A 26,652-nucleotide genomic window follows, 5' to 3' on the forward strand; every position below is an offset into this window, starting at 1 on the left:
AGGGAAAGGAAAAGGAAATGGAAAAATTTCATCACCTTGAGATTTTTCTGTGAAGTATTTAAAAGATGAAATCAGGAATCTTAGGGGAATATCATTAATGAGGCAACAGAAATCTAGAAACATTACAGGTTGAAAGTTTAGATCAGGGAAAATCATTTACTTTTATTCCCTCTGATTTAAAAGAAAGAGAATCAGACAGAGGCTTTGAAATAAGCAGGAGTCATTTGTCTATCCAGATGCTGGAAAATGAAAAGTTAGCCTGCTGATCCTTGGAGATGCTGGATGAGAAAGTGAGAGGGGAAAAGGCCAAGTAATAACAAGCAAATTTCGTCTTCCTTTTCAACTCATTTCAGGTGGTTGATGCTAGCTCTTAGATGACCCAGTTTTTATTCTGAAAATTATCTTTGCACTTAATGGCCATGTTAAATGGAGTGGGGTAGATTTTTAAAAAGTGAATTGTCCAAATAAGCATGTCAGGTTTTATTGTCATACCTACTGAACAAATTCCCAGGCACTGAAGATCTTTAAGTAAAAGCTAGATAACCTCTTTTCGGGAATATTATAGAGGGGATTCTGTTTCTAATATTGGCTGTGCCTATTGGAATAACACTGAAGTTAGTTAAGCTATGTAGTTCCAGCCAAATTGGCCATCTCACTCTTCTATTTCTCCCTCCTCTGTGTTTTCTCATTGCTGCCCCCACACCATTCTTGGAATGCCTTCCCTCCTCATCTACATCTTTCAAAAAGTCTTTTATGAGAGACCTACCCCCAGATCCCTGCCCCCAAACTGCAAGTATTCTCACCCCCGCCATCACTTTGTACTTTTTTTGTATAAACCTAAGTATTTGTATGTTGTCTCCCCCGACTCAACTACAAGCTCTTTGTGGTCAAGTTCTGTTTCATGTTTGCCCGTGCATCCTCAGTGTCTTCCTCTGTAACGTGCTCTCCTGGCAGCTACAATGACTAGTCTGTACTAGGCCCACCAGAGTACCTTTGACCACTGTCCTTTGCAGTGTGAACTCTACCCGGCTCGCCTCCTCTGAGGCCTTCAAAGGTCTCTGGCCACAATCTCTTGAATCTATGGCTTAATAACCAGTAGCGCACTCAAGAACAGCCACGTGTAATCTTAAAAGCCTTTATTATATCTACTCACATAATGCCCTGACTGATGCCCTGACTTGTTGGTTCCTGAGTGAACACCTGGTCAGAAGACCCACGTGTTCACTACCAAAATCCTTACCTCTTTTGGCTACCCATCTGTGCTTGGCCACCCAGGTTAGGGAGCCAGGGTGAAGAGCGCCAGGTTAAAGAGAGCGACTGCTGCCTGCAGTGGGCTTATAAAGGGCCTGTGAGGTCACACACACAGCCAATCAGCGAGAGAGTCACCCATTACGAAGCTATCTCCTCGTGGCCAAGATCCCACCTACAAGGCAGTCCTAATATCCACAGAAATTACTTCTGGGCCTCAATCTCCCGATCCACTGTGTCCACCCATTTAAAGGGCCCTTACATTCCCCTAAGAACAAATTACTTGCATTTTCCAAATGCATTTTAAAACTATTTTATATACACTCATATACACATATACATGTCTAAATAAATGTATATCTCTATAAAAAACCCTATCTTCACCCAGTCATATATGGAGATTTCCAGTAGGCTCCAGCTAATACAAACCTCTCCCTTTTAAATTTTTATTGTAGGACAGTTAGTCTTGTTCAGAGTTTGGCAATCTGTCACTGGGCAGCAGAAGAAGAATTAAAAGTCAGAGAGTGACACTGATAGGCCACAGGAATAGGAAGAAAAGGGGGAAATAAGAGAAGAAGGTTGAAGAAGATCAAGAGATAAAAAGAGAGACAGACAAAGATAGAAAGAGGAATAGAAGAGCAAAAAAAGGAGGCGAACACAGAATCACTTGTGGGTATCACTAATGCCCAGTTGAGGTTCCAGACAGGGATCTAGCATCGTGGGTTGCTGAGACCTCCCCTGAGCCAGCAGAGCTGACATGCAGCTTGGATGTGTTGCTAAGGATGGGATTACAATGACTCATATATAAATATAGCCAGTGAAGAACCACAATTTTATGAAATGCCCCCTAAAATGATGCCCTAATTTTGGTGTGAGCTAGTTGTCCCCCCTGCTCTGGCCTACATCAGTTCCTCCAACCTTTCTTCTGGAAGCAACAATGACAGAAAAAGCCTTTGCCCATTTCTAGCCATCTCTCTTAGTACAAATCTTTCCTTACCGGTCTCGGGAACACATGCCGTCGTTTCATGATGAAAAGTTCCAGGTCCATGAAGGGAAGGAAGGAAGAGGAGGCTGCTGATTCAGACTCCTGGGGACCCAAGAACCTCTTTTCTGGTCTTCGCCCAGATGGTGAAACTAAAAATAGAAGAAAAATTAATGTCAGATGGGTTCACCCTTGTGGGAAGGGTAAAAAAAAAATTGTAGGACAGGCTGGAAAAAGGACTGGAAGCATATCCCTGAGCCTCAGAATTGATAGAATCATAGTTTTAGAGCTTGGAGAGATCATTCAGGCTATTTTCTTCATTTTTCAGAGAGGAATGAAACCTATGAGGATGCAAAGACTTGGTTAGAGTCACTAAGAGAGTGTTAAAGGCAGGATTTGGATCCAGTAAACTCCAGTCAGTCTTTTTTTCATTACAAAGGTCATCTGAATTGACCCATCCTTGAAAACTACTCCAGACTGCTGTATCCTGACAATTATTCATTTGATTAAATAAACATGAATGCTTTTCCACTTCAATACTCAGAGAAGGCAGAGCCAAGATGGCAAAGTAAAAGCAGGGACTTGCCTGAGCTTTCCTCTATACCCCAATGACTTTAAATAAATCCTGAAGTATCAGAACCCACAAAAAGATGATGTGAAACAATTTTCCAGCTCAAGGCAATTAGAAGGTCAGCAGGAAAGGTCTGTTGTACCAGAGTGAGAATGGGATCCAGTCCAGTGTGAGCCACAGCAGCACAGTCCTAGCCCCAGCAAAATCAGAACAGGTTCTGGGAGAGCCACTGAATCAGTAGCTACAGCAGCTGTTCCCCACCAATGTCAAGGGGGTTGAATAACTGGTCACAAGAGGGTGCAATGCCATTTGCTAACAGTGAGGCAACACTCTGTTGCTTTGCCTATATTCAGATTTGGGTCTGAATTTGGGTCTGAAATCTGAATTTGGGTCACAGTCTTAGATGACAGTCTCAAGGTTAGAAGCACTAGCACGCCATAGCTTGCAACCATGGTGGAGCGAGAACCCCTCTCACAGTTCCAAGATTACTCACACACCAGAACAGGCCAAGAAAGGAATAAATGCTTCTCCTTAGATCATATCACCTTGGAAGAACTGAAAACTTACAGGTCCCTAGAAGTATCTCTGAAAACAGATGCAGACAACCCCTGAAACTTAGAACAGTGCGCCCCCCACTCTGGGAGTAGAGTCCTACCTTGAAAAAAAGGTCAAGGCATTACCTCATATCTATTAGATTAGCTAATAGGACAGAAAAGGAAATTAAGAAATGGTGAAGGAGATGTGGGGAAAATGAGACATTAATGCACTGTTGGTGTGAACTGATTCAACTATTCTGTAGAGCAATTTGGAGCTACGTCCAAAGGGCTAGAAGAAAACATTTATACTTTTTCACTGAGCAATACCGCTAGTAAGTCTGTATCCCAAAAGACATACTACAAAAAGGAAAAAGACCTATATGTACAAAGTATTTGTAGCAGGTCTTTTCTCAGGGCAAATAATTAGAAATTCAGTTGGATGTCCAAGCTTTGGAGAGTGGCTGAAAAATTGTGGCATGTGATTATGATGGGATACTATTGTATTATAAGAAATGAGCAGGATGCTCTCAAAAAACCTGGAAAAACTTCCATGAGCTGATGAAAAGTGAAATGTACTATGTACATTGTAAGATAATCATCCACGTATGATTTAGCTATTCTCACAATACAATGATCCAAGGACTTACGGTGAAAAATATTCTACATACCCAGAAAAACAACTGACGTTTATGAATACAAATGGAAGGATAATTTTACATTTTTCTTTTACTTTCTTGAGGTTTTTTATTTATCTATATTGTTTTTCACTTGGCTATTATTGACATATTTATCATGATTTCACCTTTATCAATTTGTTTGCCTTTTAAATAGGGGTGAGTGCTAAGGAAAGGAGAGTATGAAGGCTAAAATTCTTTTTATATGTAACTGAGGGAAATAAAGTATTAACTAAAATGGCATTTAAAAAAACTAAAAAAAAACTGAGGGAAATAAAGTATTAACTAAAATGGCATTTAAAAAAACTAAAAAAAAACTGAGGGAAATAAAGTATTAACTAAAATGGCATAAAAAAAAACTAAAAAAAACCTGAGGGAAATAAAGTATTAACTAAAATGGCATAAAAACTAAAAAAAAAAATAACAGAGAAATAAAGTATTAACTAAAATGGCATAAAAACTAAAAATAAAAAAAAAAATAACTGAGAGAAATAAAGTATTAACTAAAATGGCATAAAACACTAAAAAAATACTCCGAGAATGAGAAAAGGCCTCAGAGATGGCCGAATCTACTTTGGGAGAATTGTCTCAAATATAAATTAGACTTGTCCCATTTGGCTTTGGAGGATAGAACCAAGAGGAGTGGGGGAAAGTTTCAGGGAGGCAGATTTTATCCCTAACAGGATAACCTGCCTAAGAGCTGTTCCAAAGTGGATGAAATTGTATCTCATGGAGTGAGAAGGTCCCCTTGGTGGAGATCTTCATCCAGATGATCTTTTGTTTGGTGGGAGGATTCTTGTTCAGCTCAAGAGTGATGTGATAACAAAAAAGAATATGAATAAAAATAAAATGTCTATGGTGACTTTGGATACCATTAGCAAGAGTCAGCTGCTCAAGCAATTGATACATGTTATTACCTGTCACATCCACATGGGTGCTTTTCCAGGAGCGGGCAATGATCATCTCAGCTCTTTCTCCAATATACTCTCCTCGAGGGCTGAAGCTGTTCTCAGGCTTGTGCTGAGGCACAGCGGGCAGGGGCTCCCCATTCACCACCTCTCCCACGGACATGGTCAGCTTCTCCAAAATGAAGGTGGATCTCTTGGGCCTGAAGGACTGCTTTGGTTCCCTGAGTGCCTGTCGATTTAGTTCAACATAGCTAAAAACAGATTCAGGAAAAATGGTTGTAACCGGAATTCAAGTTTGGGATGCCACCTTAAGTTGTACTTAAGAACACAATACGATTATTCCATCAAGTAAAATCTAAGTTCCCTGAGGACAAAGGTATATCTTGTTTCAAATTATATTGTCTAGGGGGCAGCTAGGTGGTGCAGTGGATAGAGCACCAGCCTTGAATTCAGGAGGACAGGAGTTCAAATCTGGTCTCAGACACTTAACACTTCCTAGCTGTGTGATCTTGGCCAAGTCACTTAATCCCAGATTCAGGAGAAAAAAAAAAAAAAAGTCAAATTATATTGTCTTGGATCTTTCTCATCTCCCTTTAATTGTGTGGTCCTGAACATGGAATCAGGACTCCTTTTGAGTTCAAATCTGGCCCCAAACACTGACTATATAACCCTAAGCAAGTGACTTAACCCCAAATGGAGAAGGAAACCACTCCAGAATCTTTGTTGAGAAAACCCTAAATGGGGTCTGACTGACTGAACTGACTGAAAAATGACTAAACAAGAAAATCACCTTAATACTGGTTGAATTAAATTAGCATTATCTGATCACTCTATTTTCTTTACCATTGTCAAGTAACAGATATTTAGTTTCATCCAAATCACAGAATCCACCAGTCAAAATATCCAAAGTGTAAAAACCAAGTGGATTAAAAAATATTGTTTAAACTGTGCTTTGGCTTGGGGGCAGAGCAAAGGGACAGTTTATTCAGGTGATCCACCAGGGCATGTTATTTATCCTTTATTTTCAAAGAAAACCATTGACATTACCACAGAATGACTGTAAGCTAGATTCAGAAGAGAAAGAAATCAACTGGATACCATTAAGAAATTTCACAGTGGGGGCAGCTAGGGGGCGCAGTGGATAGAGCACCAGCCTTGAATTCAGGAGGACCCGAGTTCAAATCTGATCTCAGACACTTAACACTCCTAGCTGTGTGACCCTGGGCAAGTCACTTAACCCCAGCCTCAAGGGAAAAAAAAAAAAAGAAAGAAAAAGAAAGAAATTTCACAGTATTTGTGATGATCCAAAAAGGCTTGGTGCTGCAAAGCTCTTTCCTCCTGCTTTATCACAACAATACCCTCTAGGGAAGCTTATGTGCTTCATGGACCAGGATGACTGCAGAAGAATGAGGAACCCAAAGGCCAGGAAAAGGACACTTGGTGGGTATAAGGACTGTAACATATTCCCAACAGGGACACCTGTGTGATCTCAGGCCTGACACAACTTCCCTGGGAGTCACTTTCCTCCTCTGTAAATGGATGTTTCTGAGTTTTTCTTTTTCTCGATCTATGATCTTAGATTCTCTGTTCTTAAGCTACTTCACCATCCCAGGCCTCAATTTCCTCCTCTGTCAAATGAGGGAAGCCAGACTTAATAGACTCAAAGGAGTCATTAGAGCTGGGTTCAAGTCCCATATGAACCACAGTCAGACTTGCATTTCCTACCTCAGATGGAAACTCAATGAGGTAATGAGTGAGAATCTTAAAGAACGGCATAAATGTCAGCTACTACACATTGGGGACTAGACTCGGGATTTCATTGACAGAAACAGCTCCCAAAGGAGGGAATGTCCTTTGCAGTTTAATGTCTCCTCAGAAGCCTAGAGTCTTAAAGGGCTGTTTGGAACCTGGAAAGGTTAAGACCTGATGCCATGATGGGGCAGATGGCAATCTTGGTAAGAAATTTTCTTTTCTTAAGTTTAGCTGTTTATAAACTAGGTTACCATGCCTCTCATTACACACTTAATAAATGCAGGTGAAATTAATTAAATTGAGAATCTTGGATTTGGAGTTAGAGACCTAGGTTTAAATCTTGGGTTTGATGCTTATTAGCTGCATGATCCTGGCCAACTTCCTTCCTTCCTCTGGGACTCAGTTGACAATTCTGTAAAATGAAGGAAGTTGGGCTAGAGAACCTTTAAGGCTCCCATCATCTCCAAATCTTGTTTATGTCATTATCACTATGAATTTCCTAAACAATAAAATTATAGCTTTGAAGCTTTGAGAACATTGAGGGCGAGCCCCACCCCATTATCTGAGACAGGAACAAAACTCAGCTCCAGGGTGAATTGACTTGTCTAAGGTCACACAGGTTGTAAATGGCCAAACACACATGGACCTTTGGATTCCAACACTACACTGCCATCTCCTAAATGTGGGAGCTTCTAGTGTGGAAAGCCCTTGGCTTACAGGGATAGAGAGACATACACACATATGTCTGTATGTATTATGAATATATATATATATATATATATATATATATATATATATTTAGAGAGAGAAACAGAGACAGAGACAGATAGAGAGACATAGAAACAGAGATACAGAGAAAAAGAGAGGGAGAGACAAAGACATTTTGTTTAGAGACAGAGAGAACTATATATATATATATATATATATTAATTTCTTAGGGCAGCTATATAGCACAATATTTAGAGCACCAGTCTAAAGTCAGGAGGACCTGAGTTCAAATCCAGTTTCAAACACTTAGCACTTACTAAATTTGTGTGACACTGGGCAAGTTACTTAACCCCAATTTCCTCACTCACACAAAGAATTTGTGGGGGCACAAAGAGACTGACTTGCCTAGGGTCACTCAATCCTAACGTGTCAGAGGCAGGATTTGAATTTGAGTCTTCCTTACTCTGAGGGCAGCTGACTGCCCACTGTGGCACATTGCCTCTTCTTACTTCTTTTTGATTGCATTATCTACAAAATGAGGCTATCAATTCTGACATTTCCTTACTCACAGAATCTTCTGAGAAAAAAAAACAAACAAAAAAAAAAACCACACAACACCTTGCAAACCTGAGTGTCTTATTAGCATGGGTGATTTCCTGTCATTACTTCAAACCTGTCCCCCAAAGCATATCTCAGTCCCTGAGAAGTCTGTCAGTGTTCTTCCAATCAGAGACCCGACCCTGTGAAGCTATCGAATGGGGGTGAGCACCTCAGAATTTGATCAGACTTGTCCATGGACAACTGATTTTGATCAACTTTGTATTTTTTAAAATTTGCTTTTCTGCGTCCAGATCACTTCTCAAAGAGAAAAGAATCTCCTTGGGGACAGTAACCTCTGTGTTTTTCCTATCTGTATCTTCTTCACTTAACGTAGTCATTGGGGAATAATATGTGTTTCATAAATAATTGACAAATGAATAAATATAAGCATTCGTGATAATAATAATAGAAAAGCAAGCTTGGCCCAGCAAGATTGTTTGCTCCTTCAAGATAATCAGCTCCAAGCTCCTCCTCTGACTCTTATCCTTCTCTTTATTAACCAAATCATCCCCAGCTCATGGACTAAACTGGTCAGTCCAAGTCCCCAGTGCGGGGAGCCCTGCCACCAGCCATCAGACATGGAAAAAGGCTAGAAAGGTCCCTTATAGTGACCAGGTCGCACCTACCCCTCAGAGACATGCAGCCCATAATGGTGCATGAAGCTCACAGCCTCCCTGGAGTCATTGAATAGCAGCCACGTCATCACCCGGTCCAGAGGAAAGCCCGTTGTCTTCTGGGCACTCACAGTGTGAGTGGCTGTTACGGCCCTCAGGGCCTTAGCTCGAGCCTAAAGGGAGAGAAAAGGAAGACCAAACTCTGGGAACTGCACTTGCATGGAAAGGGGATGGGGCTTCTTGTCTGAGAAGCAGCCTTTGACACTGTCTTGGATGACAAATGTCCATTGGAGACAGCTCAATAACAAGGGCAAAGAATTGGACTTGGTGTTCTGAGAACCAAGTTCAAAACTGCTTCAGATACTGGATCCCAGACAAGTCCATTCCTTTCTGGAATCCTCAGTTTCCTCGAGCATCAAAGGGAGAGTTGCAATGGAAAACCTCAAAAGTTTTTCCAGCTCTCAGGCTGTGATCCATTGCTGTGCCTGGAAATTTCTGGTGAAAACTCAACTTCCAGTGAGGAGTTGAAGGGACTTTCCAAGAAAGGCAGTACGACCCGAATCAGAGATTGAGAATTGGAAGGAAAGTCAACGGCCAATCCACCCCCAAAAAGAGTCTACCCACTGAGGAGAGGGCACCTTGAGGGGGAAGGGCAGGGCCTTGTAGGAGTAGACAAGGAGATGACCAATAGTGCCGTAGGAATCTGTGAGCTAAAGAGATTGAGGATCACTAAACCCCAGAAAATATCTCCTCTTTCTTTTATGGAGAATCCCTTAGAATTAGATAATTCCTGGGAAGTTTCATAATGAAATTTGAGTAGAGTGAACACTAATACAGTTACCTAATAGAACATAGCTCATTGAGGGTGGGGACTATTCTGTTTTTATGTCTTCAGTGTATTGCACACAGTAGGTTCCTATTGATTCAGTCTATACATGATACCATTTCGATCATCTCCAGGATCCTTCTATTAACTCCTGCACTGGGAGCACCTCATCTCTCCTTGCCCAGACTGTTAAAGTGGTTTCCTGACTGGCCTTCCTCCAGTTCCAGCCAGATCACCACTGTCAAAGTAATCTTCCTCATCCTCCTTCTCAATCTTTCAGTCACACTTATCAAAATTCTTTTTTTTTTCCCAGAGAAGTACAGATTTACATGAACTGATACAAAGTGAAGTAGAGCCAAAAAATAAAATACACAGAATTATAAAAATTCAAAGGTAGTAAAGAACTAACACAAATACACAAAATGTTGAAAAATGACAAATAACCAGAATGGCCTTGAAAACACCTTCCTCCACACCTTTACACGAGTATCTATCTTCCTTTAAAAAAAATTGTTTTTTTCTGATTTTTTTCCTTTTGTTTTTCTTTTAAGAATTCATTACATCAGATGGCTCTAGGTAGAGGAAACCACAGAGGCAAATTTAAGCAACATAAAAATCCAAAGCTATCAATAAAAAGTATTAAAAAAAAAAAAAACCAGGTAAGCAACTCAGACTTATTTCCACCATAATTGTGGTTTTCCTCTAAGTTTGACAATTTGACCAATTAAATAACATTATTTTATTTCTAAAGTCTTACTTTCTATCAGCACCTCTATTCTCTATCAGATATTTTCCTATAATGGTTAACTCAAAATAGTCTTCGCAAGTGATTTTGGAAAATAAGCTTATTAAGAGATATCTTTTAGGCTACTTTCTTAAAAGTTCTATCTTTTCTGGGGGCAGCTAGGGGGCACAGTGGATAGAGCACCAGCCCTGAATTCAGGAGGACCCGAGTTCAAATCTGGTCTCAGACACTTAACATTCCTAATTGTGTGACCTTGGGCAAGTCACTTAACCCCAACCTGGGGCGGGGGGGGGGGGGGGAGTTCTATCTTTTCTTAGAAAATCTTTCGATTTTGACAAATTTTTGTTAATGGTGAAAATATCCTAATTTTCTAAGAGAATTTTCAGTTAAAAATATCTGAAAGCAGAATGATAGCACTAACAATGAAAAATATGGCAAATGGCCTCCATAATCACTGCATGAGCCCACTGCATTTCCAAAGTAATTTTAAAGTTACTGCAATGATTATTCACAACCTAATTTTAGTTACAAAATCAAGAAAAAAGATCTACTTTTTAAAAAGCAGTATATGTTCACCTTTAAACAAATCTTTAAAAATTTAAGAGATTGTAATGAAAGGAACTACTAGGTATCTGTTTATACCTAAAGGCTACAGCACAGCCTGGTGGTATAAAATGATGGTCTTAGACATGTACAGGATGCAAATAATAAAATGCTTGTTGGCTGACATGCATCCCCATGTAATACTGCAGTTAAGTTAGCCTTTAAGTTCTAATATTAAAATACTTGGAATCATTATTATTTTTTTTATTTTCCATTTCTTTTTTTTTTTTAGAATTTTTTTTCCACAGTATATATGCATGAGTAATTTTTTTATAATATTATCCCTTGTATTCATTTTTCCAAATTATCCCCCCCCTCTACTCCCTCCCCTAGATGACAGGCAATCCCATACATTTTACATGTGTTACAATATAACCTAGATACAATATATGTGTGTAAATACCATTTTCTTTTTGCACGTTAAGTATTAGATAACGAAGGTATAAGTACCCTGGGTAGATAGACAGTAGTGCTAACAGTTTACATTCACTTCCCAGTGTTCCTTCTCTGGGTGTAGTTGGTTCTGTCCATCATTGATCAACTGGAAGTGAGTTGGATCTTCTTTGTGTTGAAGATATCCACTCTTGGAATCATTATTAAACTTCAAAAATATTCCAGTTACTAATTTACCAAAAGGAAAAGAGACAATCACTGCATGTAGTTCCATGAAACAATATCAATTTTTCAAGTCACTATGCTTTTTCCATGCCTCCTCCTGCTTAGAAAATCACTCACTCTTTCTGTTGTTGTTTCCCCATTTCTAGTTCATCACTGTTTATTGTTTCATATTCACTGTACAATCAAAAGAATGAATGTTCCAAGTACCAGAGGTGTGTCAACAGAGACAAGGGAAATATAAGGAACTTTAGTTTTCAAGCTTCAGATATGAGAAAAGAGAGGGATTTTATTTTAGTTTCATACTGGAAGTGATATAGGGTTTGCTGCATGCTACAAAGAGGCAGCATCTCACGGTGGTTATTGAACTTGAAATCAGGAAGATCTGCCTTCGATCTCTTCCATGATACTTTCTACAATCCCTTCCTTCACTCTTTTCCTCTCACTTCTCAATGCTTTGTAAATTGTATTCCAATTCTATCCCTCAAAATGACTCTCCAAAATTAGCAAGGACCTCTCTCATTGCCAAATCAAATGATCTTTTCTCAGGCCTTCTCCTTGACTTCTGCAACATCTGGCGTAGTTGACCATCTGTTTGGTTCATTTTCCATATACTCTGGGAAGTGTTCATTCTCTGACCTTGTTAGCTGGCTCCTCTACATTATATTCTTAACTACAGGTGTTCCCCAAGGTTGCTTTGGGACCTCCTCTTCCTTATCTTGATGCATGCTCACTTGGTGACTTCAGTAGCTCCCTTAGCTTTAATTATTCTTTCTATGCAGAGGACTTCCCAATCTATCTATCCCTCCTATTTATTCTCCTGATTTCTAGCCCCAACATCACCAACACAGAGTCTCAAATTCAACATGTTCCCCAAAAAACCTCATCTTTTCCCAAAACAAAACTTCTCTATAAATGCAACATCACCATCTGTCACCTAGTTTTGTGACTATCTTCCTGGATTGCTCAATCTCTTAGATCTCAATTACTAAATCTTGCCATTTCTGCTTCCATATTTTATAACCATCCTTTTCATTCACTCCCTCCATAATCTGGCTCATCACCATCTTTCATTCAGAAACTGGTCTCTCTCCTCATTCTACTCCTATACATTTATCCTCAAGCACAGGGCTGACAATGTTGGTTCTTTTATCCAACTCCAGTAACTCCCTATTACTTCTAAAGGCAAAATAAACTCATATTTGGTCCCTAAAGTTTTTTACAATTTGTCTAACGCAAAATTCCAGTCTTATTACACATTTCTTGGTGCTCATGCTCCTCCTAAACCACACTCTATTTTTCATCTTCAAGCCTTTAGAATGGCTAATTTCCCCAGCTACTAACAACAACAAAACAATATACACATGTACATGTAAAATCAGTATCTATAAATCTCTTATTATGTTCCAGGCATTGGGCCAGCCGTTCTTTCTCAATAGAACGTAGATTATTTCTTTCAACTTTGTATTCAGAGAAACTTGTAGTGACCGACACATGGTAGGAATCTCAAAATTCTTGCTGACTGTTACATTTGTGTGTTCATCAGTTCCCTCTCCCATTTCAGGACCTTAGTTTTCTGACCTTCAAAATAGAGATAACACATACTTACTGCATAAGATTCTCATGTAGCTCAAATCAAACAGTTCACATATATTACTTTGCAGATCAAAAAACACTATATGAATGTCAGCTATTGTCAGTATCACTAGTAACTGAGTGAACCTTCCCATCGAAAATCCTTAGAAAGACATAATTTAAATTTTAAATACCGACAATGACATTTTGAAACAGAAAAAGAATATGATATATTCTTATCTTTTCTTTTAAAATGCTTTGTACCTATTTCTTTGAAATCATCATCAAAAATATTTACCTTAGTGATAGACAAATGGATCAATGACAGAAGTTGTTAAGAATATTTTGATCATATGAAGAATATGAGCCTTAGAGCTTCTATTTCTTCCTAGAATTAGCTGGCTCCAGATCTATCTTAGATATAATTCTAGTTACAGGAAGTTTTTTTACACTGTCACAGAAATAATACATACAGCCCTAACTTTACCACCTTATTCCTACATTACCCCTTAGGATACTCACTTACTCCAAAGTCAATGTTCAAAGAGTTAATACTTCCAAGCTACAGCCTTTACTTAATTATAATACTTCTTCACTAATTTATAACATCTCTACAAAAATATCTGTAAATTTTTTCAGCATCTTAGATTCTATGGTTTAAAGTCTCCAACATGTCAGGTTTAGCTTTTCAGCCCCTTAAGAGTAAAAGCGAGCATTTAGGGTTAACTCTAAATGCACATCCTAAGTAACAATGGACATCTCCTGAAGGAAGATTTAGCAATTCTTCCTCTTCCTGCAGAATTCTCTGTAAGTTTCTAAATATTTTGTAGCATACCTAAAGGAAATAAAAATCTTTACACATCACAATAGAAATTAATTCTGGTTGGAGAAACTTCTATTTAAGAGTAGAAAACATCTGAAAATTATTTGTAATAGATTTGAGTCTATAACATTGGTGTATCCATAATTAGGTACTAATACAAAAGATGTCAGCATATTGGCTGTTAACAAAAAGATTAATATAAAATACAAACAAATATATTTAATAAATGTATAATATTTTATATGTTATCTATATTGTATATTTATAATATATAATGTAAATAAAATATAAATATAAAATATGAAATGTTCACCATCATTCTTAGAAATTTTGTCCCAATCTTGCATAGTGAGAGACCAGATTAGTTCTTGAATATTTGTCATGTTCAATATGAGGATGCAAACATCAATAGATGTCTTCAAGGTATTTTCCCATTTTGCTTCCTAAAACAAAGATTTTCCCATCCAATTTTAGGCATTTTTTCTTCTCACAATTTAATTTCATTTGTATAATGAATTTTATCATCTTTGGCAAGATGAAACCACTTCCAAGATGACGACAGATTTTCCATTCTTCATTTAAAATCTGCATCATTTCCTGTGATGAAATCCCCTTTCCTTCCTTTAAGTGTTTAGAAATATAATAATTTTATTTAGTAATTTAATAATTAAAAAACCTGAGGGAGTTTTTTTAGGCTTTCCAAAGATGATCAACTTTTTTTTTTTATTCATTTTTCCAAAATTTCCCCTCCCTCCCTCTACTCCCTCCCCCTGATGACAGGCAATCCCATACATTTTACATGTGTTACAATATAACCTAGATACAATATATGTGTGTAAATCCCATTTTCTTGTTTCACATTAATTATTAGCTTCCGAAGGTATAAGTAACCTGGGTAGATAGACAATAGTGCTAACAATTTACATTCACTTCCCAGTGTTCCTTCTCTGGGTGTAGTTGTTTCTCTCCATCATTGATCAACTGGAAGTGAGTTGGTTTTTCTTTATGTTGAAGATCTCCACTTCCATCAGAATCCATCCTCATACAGTATTGTTGTTGAAGTGTATAGTGATCTTCTGGTTCTGCTCATTTCACTCAGCAACAGTGATCAACTTTTTTTTTTATTATTTCTTTTCTAGTTCTTCTTCAATGCTTCTCTTTCAAATTTTTTTATTCAATAGGATTAAACTCTGTTTTATATTTAGAGGTCTCTTCTTTGTATTTTTTTTAAATTCTGCCTTGGTAGCTTCTTCATATATTTTCTTCTGTGGCTGTGGAAGCTCCCTCCAAGCTTCAGGAAGCTTCTTAATTATCTCTGTGCTTTTCAAATTTGGATTTTGTTCTTTCAGTAGGGGTTGCTGCTCCACTGTAAGACAAATGTATGCAGAAAAAGGCTTCTTTGGAGCCTTTAAATATTATTTTTAAATTTTAAATATTATTAAATAAAATTAAATAAAGTTCAGTCTTTCCTGAACCATTCCAATCTATCTCTTCTGTTGGTCGATACTTCAAGTTCTGTGGACATGTTTTGGCTCTTGTTGGCAGACCAGTGGATGAGGAAAAGAGAGAGATTCTGGATCTATGGTTTCAGCCATGTGGGAATTCCTGTGTGGATGTTCCCTCCAGTGCTACAAACCGACAATACATTCCCAAACTGCAGTGTTCAGAGCTGCCTGGGACACTGAGGTTAAGTGATTTGCACAGGGACACAGTCCAAGCCACAATTTGAATCCTAGTCTTCTTGTCTCCTTCCTACTGTTCCATGTTTCTCCTACCCAGTTGATGAACAAGCATTTATTATTTTTAACACTCTTGTGTTAAGAGTGCTGGAAAAACAGGCAAAAATGAAGCATCCCCTGTCTTACAGACAAGGAGACTGAGACTCAGGTCTGCCTCCTGTATACTTTCCACAATGAGTTCCAACAAATCAGTTACATAATATGCGCTTTTTATGTGCTAGGCACATGCTGGGGAAACAAAGGTAGAAATGAATTCCCCCCTAAGCACAAACAGATTCAGGTTTTCCTGATGTCACAGCTGTTTTTCTGCCTAGCACACAGTAGGTCCTACAGGGCCATAGAGAAAGAGCACTAGGCTTTCTCACAACTTAGACACTCATAGGTGGGGGACAAGTCTTGAAGAAGTGTTTCTGAGTCTCAGTTTCCTCGTCTGTAAGATGATGATCAAAAAGTCCTTGCAAAGAGGGTTATCAAGAAGCTCAGAAGTGAAGGGATCTCCAAAGCCATGGCGAGTGTGTGTGCCGGCTTGTTAACCTCCCCAGCACTGGTACCCCTTATCTTGGCTCTCACCTGACTGAAGTAGCCATGGAGCAGGCAGGCGTTCAGGTAGGAAGCTGCCTGGACCAGTTTGAAGAACCTCACGTAGTTGTTGCTGTTTAAGGCTATGAAGGCTTGGATGGCGAACTTGACCTCCGGGGAGTTGCAGACGTGGGGCTGGAGCTGCTGCACTTGCCTGCCAAGATGAAGGAGAGAGTAGTGACCTCCATTGACCACTACTGTTGAGCAGTGACATAACTTGCTGGTAAGAGCTCTCAGCTTGGGATCAAGGCAACCTGCTCACATCCTACCTCTGCTGCTTACTAGTTTTAGAACCCAGGTATGACCCTTGCCCTCCCTGAACCTCAGTTTTCCTCTTTGTAAAACAAAAGGGTTGGACTTCATGAGTCCCAGGGTCCCTCTCAGCTTAGAGACTAGGTATACAATGGTCAGTCTTTTTAGAATCACAGGTTCCTAGTTCTAGAGCTGAACAGGACCTCAGAGATCATTTAATCCCACTTCCCTCTTTACAGAGGAGGAAACTGAGCCATGGCTGGGTAAGGGAATGTCCTACCCAAGGTTACCCAGATAGTGAATGGTAAAGTTAGGAGTCAAATTCACATCCTCAGATGGCAGAGTCTATTCCACATTAACTTATTATTAATTATTAATTATTAATAATTATTAATTATTATTAACATTAACTTATTATTAATCCTTTGTTTTGAGAAACTGCTAGAATGAGTTAACATTTTTCATCTTGATATGAGGGAGAGAGCCTTAGTATTGTTAGCCCCATTTTACTGATGAAAAAACAGAGGTTGGATGACCCAGAAGGCAGAACGAGGGCTTATTCCCATGAGCCTCTGTCTGAGGCAGGAGGCCAAGGTTTGGGCCCAATTCTGCTATTTCCACAGCTCTTCTCCCCCTTCTCCACTACAAAGTGAGGGCACTTCCTCCCCAAAGCTAAATGAGCACAGAAAATAATTTTGTAATACTAGAGTCAGCTAGAGCTGGCAGGAGGCTACCCTTATAATCAAGTTTCTGCTACCTCCTGGCCCCACATCCCTGCTCAGGGCCCCTAATGGGCCACAACACTGAGTTGTCCCGAAGTTACTGATCAGCCCTAATGGAAGGAACCTTCCACGCTGAGAGCTCCTACAGCCATAAGCTCACAAATGTAGCCTGAAAACTTGAAGTGGGACAAAAAGGCAAAGAAGATGAGTCCCAGCCCTCCTGGAAGCATACTAGCCCTGAAGTAGATATGGAGAAGATCCCAAAGTCTAGGCTTCCTTATCTGTAAAATGTAAACTAATTCTGGTACTCCCTATCTCAAAGGCTAATTAGGTGACAAGTGCTTTCACTTGCCTTAAAATTCACTGAGATGGGAATTCTCAGTCCCTGTGGAGGAAATACAAAGAAAGGCATCTCAAACCAAACTGGGATTCCAACTTATCACCCAGAATTCTTAGAAAAGAAATGGTGACAATCCCTCTATTTTTGCCCCCCTGCAATTTGGATTTCCTTCACAGGCTAATTGTACACTATTTCAAGGTCTGATTCTTTTTGTATAGCAAAACAACTGCTTGGACATGTATGCATATATTGTATTTAATTTATACTTTAACATATTTAACATGTAGGGGTCAACCTGCCATCTGGGGAGGGGAGTGGGAGGGGTAAAATTAGAACAAAAAGTTTGGCAATTGTCAATGTAAAATTACCCATGCATATATCTGGTAGATAAAAACTATTTAAGAAAGAAAGAAAGAAAGAAAGAAAGAAAGAAAGAAAGAAAGAAAGAAAGAAAGAAAGAAAGAAAGAAAGAAAGAAAGAAAGAAAGAAAGAAAGAAAGGAAGGAAGGAAGGAAGGAAGGAAGGAAGGAAGGAAGGAAGGAAGGAAGGAAGGAAGGAAGGAAGGAAGGAAGGAAGGAAGGAAGGAAGGAAGGAAGGAAGGAAGGAAGGAAGGAAGGAAGGAAGGAAGAAAGGAAGAAAGGAAGAAAGGAAGAAAGGAAGAAAGGAAGAAAGGAAGAAAGGAAGAAAGAAAGAAAGAAAGAAAGAAAGAAAGAAAGAAAGAAAGAAAGAAAGAAAGAAAGAAAGAAAGAAAGAAAGAAAGAAAGAAAGAAAGAAAGAAAGAAAGAAAGAAAGAAAGAAAGAAAGAAAGAAAGAAAGAAAGAAAGAAAGAAAGAAAGAAAATGGTGAGAGAAACTGCCATGATTCCCACAGAGAAGAGCCCACGGGAAGATGGACTAAGCCCTTTGGCTGCCCTGTTTTTGTTTGCAGTAACTGAATGTTTTATGACATTGCGGTTTTACCTGAGAACATCTCCTTGGTTGAGGGCAAGCAAGATGGCATAGGCTTGAAACTCAGCTTCCCTCCTGCAAGATGTGCCCTCACTGGCTAGATCCAAATACATCTCCTTCAGAGTGAAAAGGCATTTGGTTATTTGGTCCTTGTTGATGGGAGCATCGAAGGTGGAGATGGACTCCTCGCACAGGTGGTGGGCACAGTGGATATGGAAACGAGCACATTTCTCCATCAGGGACACTGTCTGTGGGTCATGGAGGTGTTGGTGGATAATGTCCTACAAAGACAGAAAAGCAATCAGGAAAATCTGTGCAAGCTTCTTCTCGTTATTCACAAACAAAATCCCTTACAGTAAATTTATTGGGGAAGATGTATTTCTTTTCATTAAATCAGGAGGAGTAAGGAAGGACCTACAGTTTTTATCCAGACTACACCATTCTCCCCAGCAATCTGTTAGGGACATATGGGAAACCAGTCAACCTCTGCTTTAGGACCCTCCAGCAAGGCTGAGCCTACTAACTCCAGCCCACTCAGAGACCTTTCTCATGAATGGAAAGTTGATTTGGGTTTGATGCATCTTTTGCCTTAAACCTAAACTTTGTTCCTACTTCTACTCTTGGTACTCCATTAGATAGATAGCTCTTCCAATACTCAAGCATAGTGCCTGCAATTCCTTCATCCAGGCTCCAGAAATACAAATTTAGGGTCTTTCTTCTGTTTCCCTATTCTTTCTGCAGATTATCAATGGCCTTCCTTGCCCTGTAGTGCCCGGAGCTGACCACAGGATGAGGGGTGAGCAGGAACTATCATGTTCTTATTCCTAGAAGCAACGACACAAAGAAGGAACATTTCCAAAATAACATCCCTTGATGTTGCCTTGGATTACAGGAGACCCACAAACACACACTCCTTTTTTTCTCTTTGAAATACAGACCATTTTTTGTTGATGTTATTTTGGAAATAGGGACATTTCTGAATGTTCACACGAGGTTGACCTGAAAATTTTATGCAGATCAAGAGAAGTCAACGGTGTGATTTGGCTACTTAACAAAAGGCCACATAAATTTCTCTCTATCTCAATTTCCTTATCTGAAAAATGAGGAGATTGGACTCAATGGATTCCAAGGTTCCTTCTGGGTTTAAAATGTGATGCTAAGAGAGGAGAAAATCAACTTTCAACACTTCCTAATAGAGGTAGGGAACTATGAGTGTGGAATATTGGATATATGTTCTGATTTAGTCAATTATTGGATAATTTTGTTAAATTAATTTTCTTTTTTCTTTTATTTATTTATAACAATGTTATTTATTTATAACAATTTATTATTGTTACAAGGGATGGCTCCCTAAGGAGAGAAAGGACAAAGGGAATAGCTGGCAATGAAGATAATGTACAACACAAAAGATTGTAATAAAAATAATGTTTAAGGATTTGTAAAAATCATGTTTTTCTCCATAATAATAACAATAGCAGCTAAAATGTTCCTAGTACATAAAGGTTTGCCACGTACTTTCCATTAGTCATCTCACTTTGGTTCTCAGAAGTTATTATTGTTCCCACTTTTCAGATGAAGTAATTGAAGCAGGTGGAGGTTAAGTGAAAGGCTAATCCATATCTGAATTAGGATTTGCATCCAGATCTTCCTGATGTCAAGTCCGATACCCTATGCACCAAAACCCCACGTGTAGGATACAAAAATTCAGGAGATAATGCATGTGATCATGTACTTTGGCAAATGCATCTTCCATGTAAGAGATGCTCAGGTACTAGAAGAAAGCAGAAGCGAGCATTTGATCTACCTTTGCTCTCAGCTCAGCCACACTAATATGGAGAACACACCTTCCTTATCCCATGGGTCCTGTTCCACACAAAGCTGTACCAATCCTGGTAGTTCCTCTCTCCTTGATCCATGATATGGGTGATGATATAATCCATGGTCATACTCAGCACAGCCAAGGGCCTGAGCTCGTGGGGCAGAAGTTTCTCCAGGCTACCGGAGGACCTGCTGTATTCCTTAATGGCTGCTGTGTGGTCTACCTGAGGAAAAGAACACCAAGTGTGAGCTCAGGTTCTGGAGGCGGGGCAGGGGAGAGTCGTGTATGGCCGATGGATCATGGATGAAAGCTATGGAGTAGTCACAGAATCATACAATGTGAGAGCCTGGAGCTCTCCAACCGAGTCTAAATAACACCCCCAAAAGCGATTAACAAATGACCATGTATGAAGTACTTCTTATGCTTCAGGCTAAGTATTGGAGACAGCTTTAAAAAAATCCCATATCACAAGGAACTTATATTTTAATGCAATTCCCACTCAAATGAGCTCTCCAAAATGGCATCCAGCCTCTGCTAAGCAAGATTATGTCACTATTTTGACAAGTGTCTCGTCTTCTCCCCCTTGATTTTTGCTTCAAACTTATCCACACTAGCCTCTGGGTAACTCTTGTTCAAGTCTTCCCATCAATCCAACAGGGACAATGTGTCTAAGTGTGTTGAGATATATATATAATTGTAACATATGTAAAATGTATGGGATTGCCTGTCATCAAGGGGAGGGAGTAGAGGGAGGGAGGGGATAATTTGGAAAAATGAATACAAGGGATAATATTATTTTAAAAAATTACTCATGCATATATACTATGAAAAAAATTATAAATTAAAAAAAGGAAGATGGGAATGCTTAGTTATGATTTAAAATATAAAAGTCTATTCTTAAAAAAAGATATATATATAATACACATTGCATTCATATATGTGCACATGTGCATATACATTCATATTCACACGTGTTTTCATGTATACATATTGCCTGCAAACATGGCTGAGTCTCTTTGAATCCAGGCTCATACCCACTGGGGAAAATCATCAGGGAGCAGAATTTTAATGTGACCAATATGTCCTCTGCATGATTAAATAGGGAATAAGTCTTGGGGAAGCGAAACTTGTCACACAAAATGAATAAAAAGAATTTCAGAGAAGAATTTATCCTTTGGTCAAAATTTACTCCCATGTTCAGAAGCCCGAGAATTGCCAATTATATTCACTTTGCCCATCAATGTTGTGGACATTAGACTCTCTACCCTCATCCTCATCCTCGGTCATCTCCTCCATTAGACAAACACCATTAGTATTTGTAAGAGTTGAAAGATAAAGATAGAAGACAATGGTACCTTGTCAGTGCCCGGGAGCATCTCAAAGGGGCTGAGCTGGCTCTGAATCTCCCTCAGGTAGCGCTCCTTCTCTGGACACATGTCTGGACACGTACCAGTAAGAGCTTCAGCTTTGTCCAGGGCCACTATCCTTTTTCGATCTAAGAAGCCAAGCAGGAGAGGGATGGGGTTACTGAGAACAAGGAGCCAATGTGTCTCGGAAGGGAAAAATCAGTGGGCTGGAATGAGAGGATCTAAGTTCCCATCTTGGCTTGTCACCTTAAAAACACCTTCCAATGTTTTTGAGCCTCAGTTTCCTCTTCTGTGAACAAATGAAAAGATGAAGTGCAGTTTTGTTCCATCTAGGGAATTTGGGGTTTCGACTCCAGAAAGCATCACAACAAAAGAAAGAACAGTTTCCCCTCACCTAGTCTTGGTAAATCCATAGCAGTGCCTAGTGATCGCTTCTTCTCCTTAGAGCTGCCAACCAACCCCCTATTGATAATGGATTGACTAGAGGAATTGGCAGGAAACTCGCTGTGGTTTTCTCGCTCACTGCTTAGAACTCTTTTACTGACCAAGCTGCACAAATCTAGTCTCTCTTCCATGTAAGAGATGCTCAGGTACTAGAAGACAGTTCTCATCCTCTTCCTACCCTGTTCTGAACTTTTGTCTGCTAAGTATTCCTTAATCCACATAAGGGATTGACACACAGCATGATCTTACGGCCATACCAGCTGGGCTGCCCCCCTGGAGATGGGACTCGAATTTGACAATGTCTTCTCTAAATTACGCTGCCCGTAACTTTACCCAGAAGTTTAGGCCCAGACGTGGTCCCCACATCCTATGTCATAAGTCTTGTCCATAGTCCTCCCCCAGATGAGTGGGAGTTCTGGTGTAAGCGGTGGGAAAATAGGATCCAGGAACAGGGGATCCTGGTCTTGATTTTGTCAAAAGCCAACGGTGTGATCAGGACGCATCACTTAACTGAGACTCAGAGCCAGACTCGGCCACTTACTATTTATGTGACCCTGAATTCATTATTTCACTGCTCTGAACCACAATTCCTCATCTACAAAGTCTGGGAATTGGGAAGTGAGGTGGAAGTGAACCAGGACAATGGAAGTGTCTGAAGAAGGAAGAGGAAATACCTGAATGATAGTAAGATCAAATAACTGAGCTTGGCAATAGATCCGATACTGGTAAGTGAGAAGGAGAGAGACCTCAAGGATGATCCTAAGCTATAAGCCTGAGGGATGGGGAGGAAGGGAGTACCCCAAGTAACTAGGAAATTTGAAGGGGGGTATTTAAGGGGACAGATCATAAATTCATTTTAAGACTTGTTGAGTTTAAGATGTCTATGGGATATTCAAGTCAGGATATCTAATGGGTGATTACAGATGATATAAGATAAGGGTTGGTTAATTCAATTTGAGAATCATCCACTAAAAGATGATAATTAAATCCATTAGAACTGATGAGATTCCCAAGTAAAGTACTATAAAGGGAGGAGAAGAAAGTCCAGGACAGAGCCTGGGGGCAGATAGACCATTAGCAACCAGACATGACCAAGATCAAAATCAGCCGAGATTATGTAGCATGAATTTTTAATGACCTCAATTAACAGTTGCCTGATTTTCACCATTTTTATTCAGCAGCACATGAGTAGAAGTAACGATAATGGATAGTGAGATCAATCCCAGGTTGAGGCTTGGCAGGGTATGAACAGAAATAGGAAAAGGGAGTATAGGATTCAAGAGGACTATATAGAGTTAGATTAGGTGGCCAAGGAATTAAGAGGGGAAGTGATGGGGATGGTGGGAGGAGGTAGGGAGAAAGAACTGAAGAGTCAAGGAACTGGAGGTCATGGGAAGCATAAAGGATGGGAGTTGGGATTATAAATCAGATGGAAATGATGGAATGATATTAGATTAATATGAAACAAGGCAATTTCATAGTTTATGAATACAAAAGTGATGCATTTATGGGAGAAAGCAAGATCAATGGTATAACCATTGAGTGTTGTGTGTGTGTGATTGAGTTAGAGTAGAAGATTGGATCATGGGAACTGAGATGTATCAGGGATCAAATGAGAAAACTCAAGAAAAGTGCTTTGCAGCCTCGAGTTCTATATAAATGCTCACTGTTAGTAGGAAGTTCTCTCTACCTTCTCCTACCAGTCCTAGTCAGTTTTCTGATGGGGCTTGTTTTCTAATTATAAGTCTTTGTTTTCTCATTAAAACTGATAGGGTAGAGTTTCTAGGAGAAATACAGCAGTAATCCTGAGGGCCCCAGGCCGTAAGAGTGCTATTATTTTAGCAATCTATTTGTGTATGATCCTGAAGTCTCCTAGCTTTAGTAATACCATAATATAGTCCTAGAAACTACTGATTGGCAGATCACAATCTGGTGGTCAGCGATAACAGAGTTTCTGAGACAAATGGTGAGGTGCATTCCAGAGACTCCTCAGTTCTACCTCTGGGCCATAAAATTAGCATATCAGTGACTTGAATTACTACATCTTCTTGTCTTTTCCTATAAATTGGTCTTCTTGCCCCCGGTTCTTTGCTATTCTTTTGGAATGTAGCCTGCTTCAACTGGCATTACAATAATAATAAACTTTGTTTTGGACTTGGAGTCTGGAAAAACTTGGAGAAGGGGCAAATTTGCAGACCTCCATCTTTTGGGGTCTCCTTTCGAATTTCAACAATAACTATAATATTAGGCACTAAATATGACTGTCACCCAGAAGCAGCCAAGTCTTACTAACAGTACTGCCGATTGTTCCTTGGGATTTCTTTTTGTAACATCCTAGAGGCTTCCAATGACAATAGACATTTAGATGATGTCTCCGGCTAGGTTCTTTAGTCCATGGCACCAATCCCATCTCTTAGCTAAAGCTTGAAATTGTGATATTTGGAGTTGGTGAAGGGAATTCTTCAACTAAGTAAACTGATTATTATTGAGAAGGCCTCAGTGGGGTAGAGTGGATTTAGAAACTGAATGAAAATAGGTCCAAATCTTGGCTGGAATATTGACTAGTTGGGTGATCTTGGGCAAGACTTTTAGCTTCTCTAAACCTCTCTTTCCTCCTCAATAAAATGGGATTATTGTACCTTTAATTCCCTTCCTCCAAGTGGCTATGTCTTCTTTCACTTTAATCACCTCTAAGCATTCTTACATTTTATTCTTCCTTCAATGACACTAATCTTGCTTTTTTTCACAAAAATCATTGATTCTCCTCATGACCAAAATTCTCTCCCATTTCATCTCCATCTCCTGGCCTCTCTGACTTCAACCTCATCTTCTACAAAAAGACTTTCCTGATCCTCCTTAATGCTAATGTTTCCCCTCTGAATTCCCCCAGTTTATCCTGTCCACATCTTATTTGTATATAACTGATTGTACATTGTCTTCCCCATTGGACTGTGAGGTCCTGGAGAGCACATTTTGTGTGTATCCCAACACAGCTCCTGACACACACAAAGATCATCATAACTTCGATCTTGTCATTTCCTATAAATGGGATAAATTTACTCCTGTGTTCATAAACTCTGGACTTGCCTTCTCTCACAGATGCTTAATCAATGCTCTAATAGGATAATGTGCATAAAGTGCTTTGTAAATTTTAAAAGGCTCTAGTACCAAATATTATTATTTTTATTTTTCTTGTTGAGTACTTCAACCAGATTACAGATCCAAAATTCTGCTATGTGACAATGTCCTCAGATAGGAAGGAAGTCTAGCTGAGGGTACTCAGCCCTGCTCAGAAAGTCCATCACTTTGTTGGGGCTGGGAAGGATCAGAGGATTCAGGGGCCACCAAGGAGCCAGCAGCCCCCAGGGAGCTAGGGGCCACCACGGGCACCAGGGAGTTAAGAGGCCACCAGGGAGCCAGGGGACACCAGGAAGGCAGGCGCCTCCAAGGAGTCAAAGGCCTGCGAGCTCCTAGCTGCTTCCCTCTGCTTCGGGGAAAGGCCAGATGCATAGCTCACCTTCTCGAAGAAGTCTGTCCCTCTGCTCAAGGATGGTGTATTTTTCTTCTGAGCTGCTGAAGGAAGAGCTGCAGAGAAATGAGAGCATGAGGTCCATCACTGCTTTGCCCTGCGGGCTGGGCAAGACAGAAGCCTGACATCCTGCCAGCTTCTGAGCCTTCAGAGACTCAACCTGTAACTCCTCCCAAAGGGGCTCTCCTTTGCCAGGAGAGGGTTCCACCTTCATTATAAAACCTTTCTTAACAGTTTAATGGTGGTGAAACCCATTACATGTGCGATGGTATTTGATCCTTACACACTCTCTTTTTGCTTCAAAGAGACATCCCCTTTGCAGACTACAACTCTCTCCCCCATTTGATTGTAAGCTCCTCAAGGGCAGGGACTTCTGGTTCTTTTGAATCCCCATGTCTTCACATGATGACTAACACATAGGGAATGACGTGTGTGTGAGGAGGTGGAGGCTCAGATCAGCCTCCTTAGAGGCAGCAGAGTCTCTTCCTCAGACACACATTGTCGGTAAATGCTGGAGGTGACAGCACATGCTCCTAGAATGCACTGTTTTCATGAAGGGACAGTCACCAAGTCCTCCCAACACCATTCTCTAGTTATGTGGCCCAAGACCAGTCACTTTTCCTCTTCTCTAAAATTTAACCCGGGCCTGGTTTTTTAAAAATTATTTGATAACTGTATTTCACATAGTCAGTCTCCTCTGTGATCCAATAGCATTTTATTCACTTGAAAACACAATTCCCAGAACTATGGTAGGGGTGGGGTAGAGGTAGGGTTACTGAAAAGCAGTAGGTCAAACAGGAACCAGAAGGTGGCCCTGGACTACCCCAAATTCTCAATCTGATGACCAGAGGGCGGACAGAGTAGGACAGTGAAAGTGCTCTGGATCTGGTGTTGGGAAGAGCTGGATTCAAATCTAGCTCTTTCATTAGCCGTGTAAGTCTCAGTTTCCCTATAAGTAAAATGGAGAAGAGATCTCTGAGTTATCTCTCAGGACGGTGGTGAGGAGCCAATTAAATAAAATGTGCAGTTTTTCAAAGATCAAAGGACTGTGGAAATGTGAGTTATTAGCTTTTTCTCATCTTTTCAATGAGCATTGAAATAATAATTATATTATATACATAATATATTATACACA

At 39.8% G+C, this 26,652-nt stretch overlaps 1 protein-coding gene and 1 pseudogene across 3 annotated transcripts in view; both read right to left on the reverse strand.

Moving 5' to 3' along the window:
* LOC141540406 (uncharacterized) overlaps positions 1-26,652 on the reverse strand; it is a 49,334-nt gene that overhangs the window by 21,261 nt on the left and 1,421 nt on the right. For all 3 annotated transcript variants that reach the window (XM_074264419.1, XM_074264418.1, XM_074264420.1), the window contains exons 2-9: positions 25,506-25,573; positions 21,533-21,672; positions 20,203-20,400; positions 18,371-18,639; positions 16,090-16,252; positions 8,606-8,766; positions 4,929-5,170; positions 2,246-2,382 (exon numbers count right to left, since the gene is read on the reverse strand). In XM_074264419.1, the coding sequence (XP_074120520.1) occupies positions 2,246-2,382; positions 4,929-5,170; positions 8,606-8,766; positions 16,090-16,252; positions 18,371-18,639; positions 20,203-20,400; positions 21,533-21,672; positions 25,506-25,573 (1,378 nt within the window). The remainder of the gene's footprint in view (positions 1-2,245; positions 2,383-4,928; positions 5,171-8,605; positions 8,767-16,089; positions 16,253-18,370; positions 18,640-20,202; positions 20,401-21,532; positions 21,673-25,505; positions 25,574-26,652) is intronic.
* LOC141538794 (transcription factor A, mitochondrial-like) lies at positions 14,186-15,305 on the reverse strand (annotated as a pseudogene).

This window comes from Sminthopsis crassicaudata, chromosome 4 (genome assembly GCF_048593235.1).
Source record: "Sminthopsis crassicaudata isolate SCR6 chromosome 4, ASM4859323v1, whole genome shotgun sequence".
Classification (NCBI taxonomy): domain Eukaryota; kingdom Metazoa; phylum Chordata; class Mammalia; order Dasyuromorphia; family Dasyuridae; genus Sminthopsis; species Sminthopsis crassicaudata.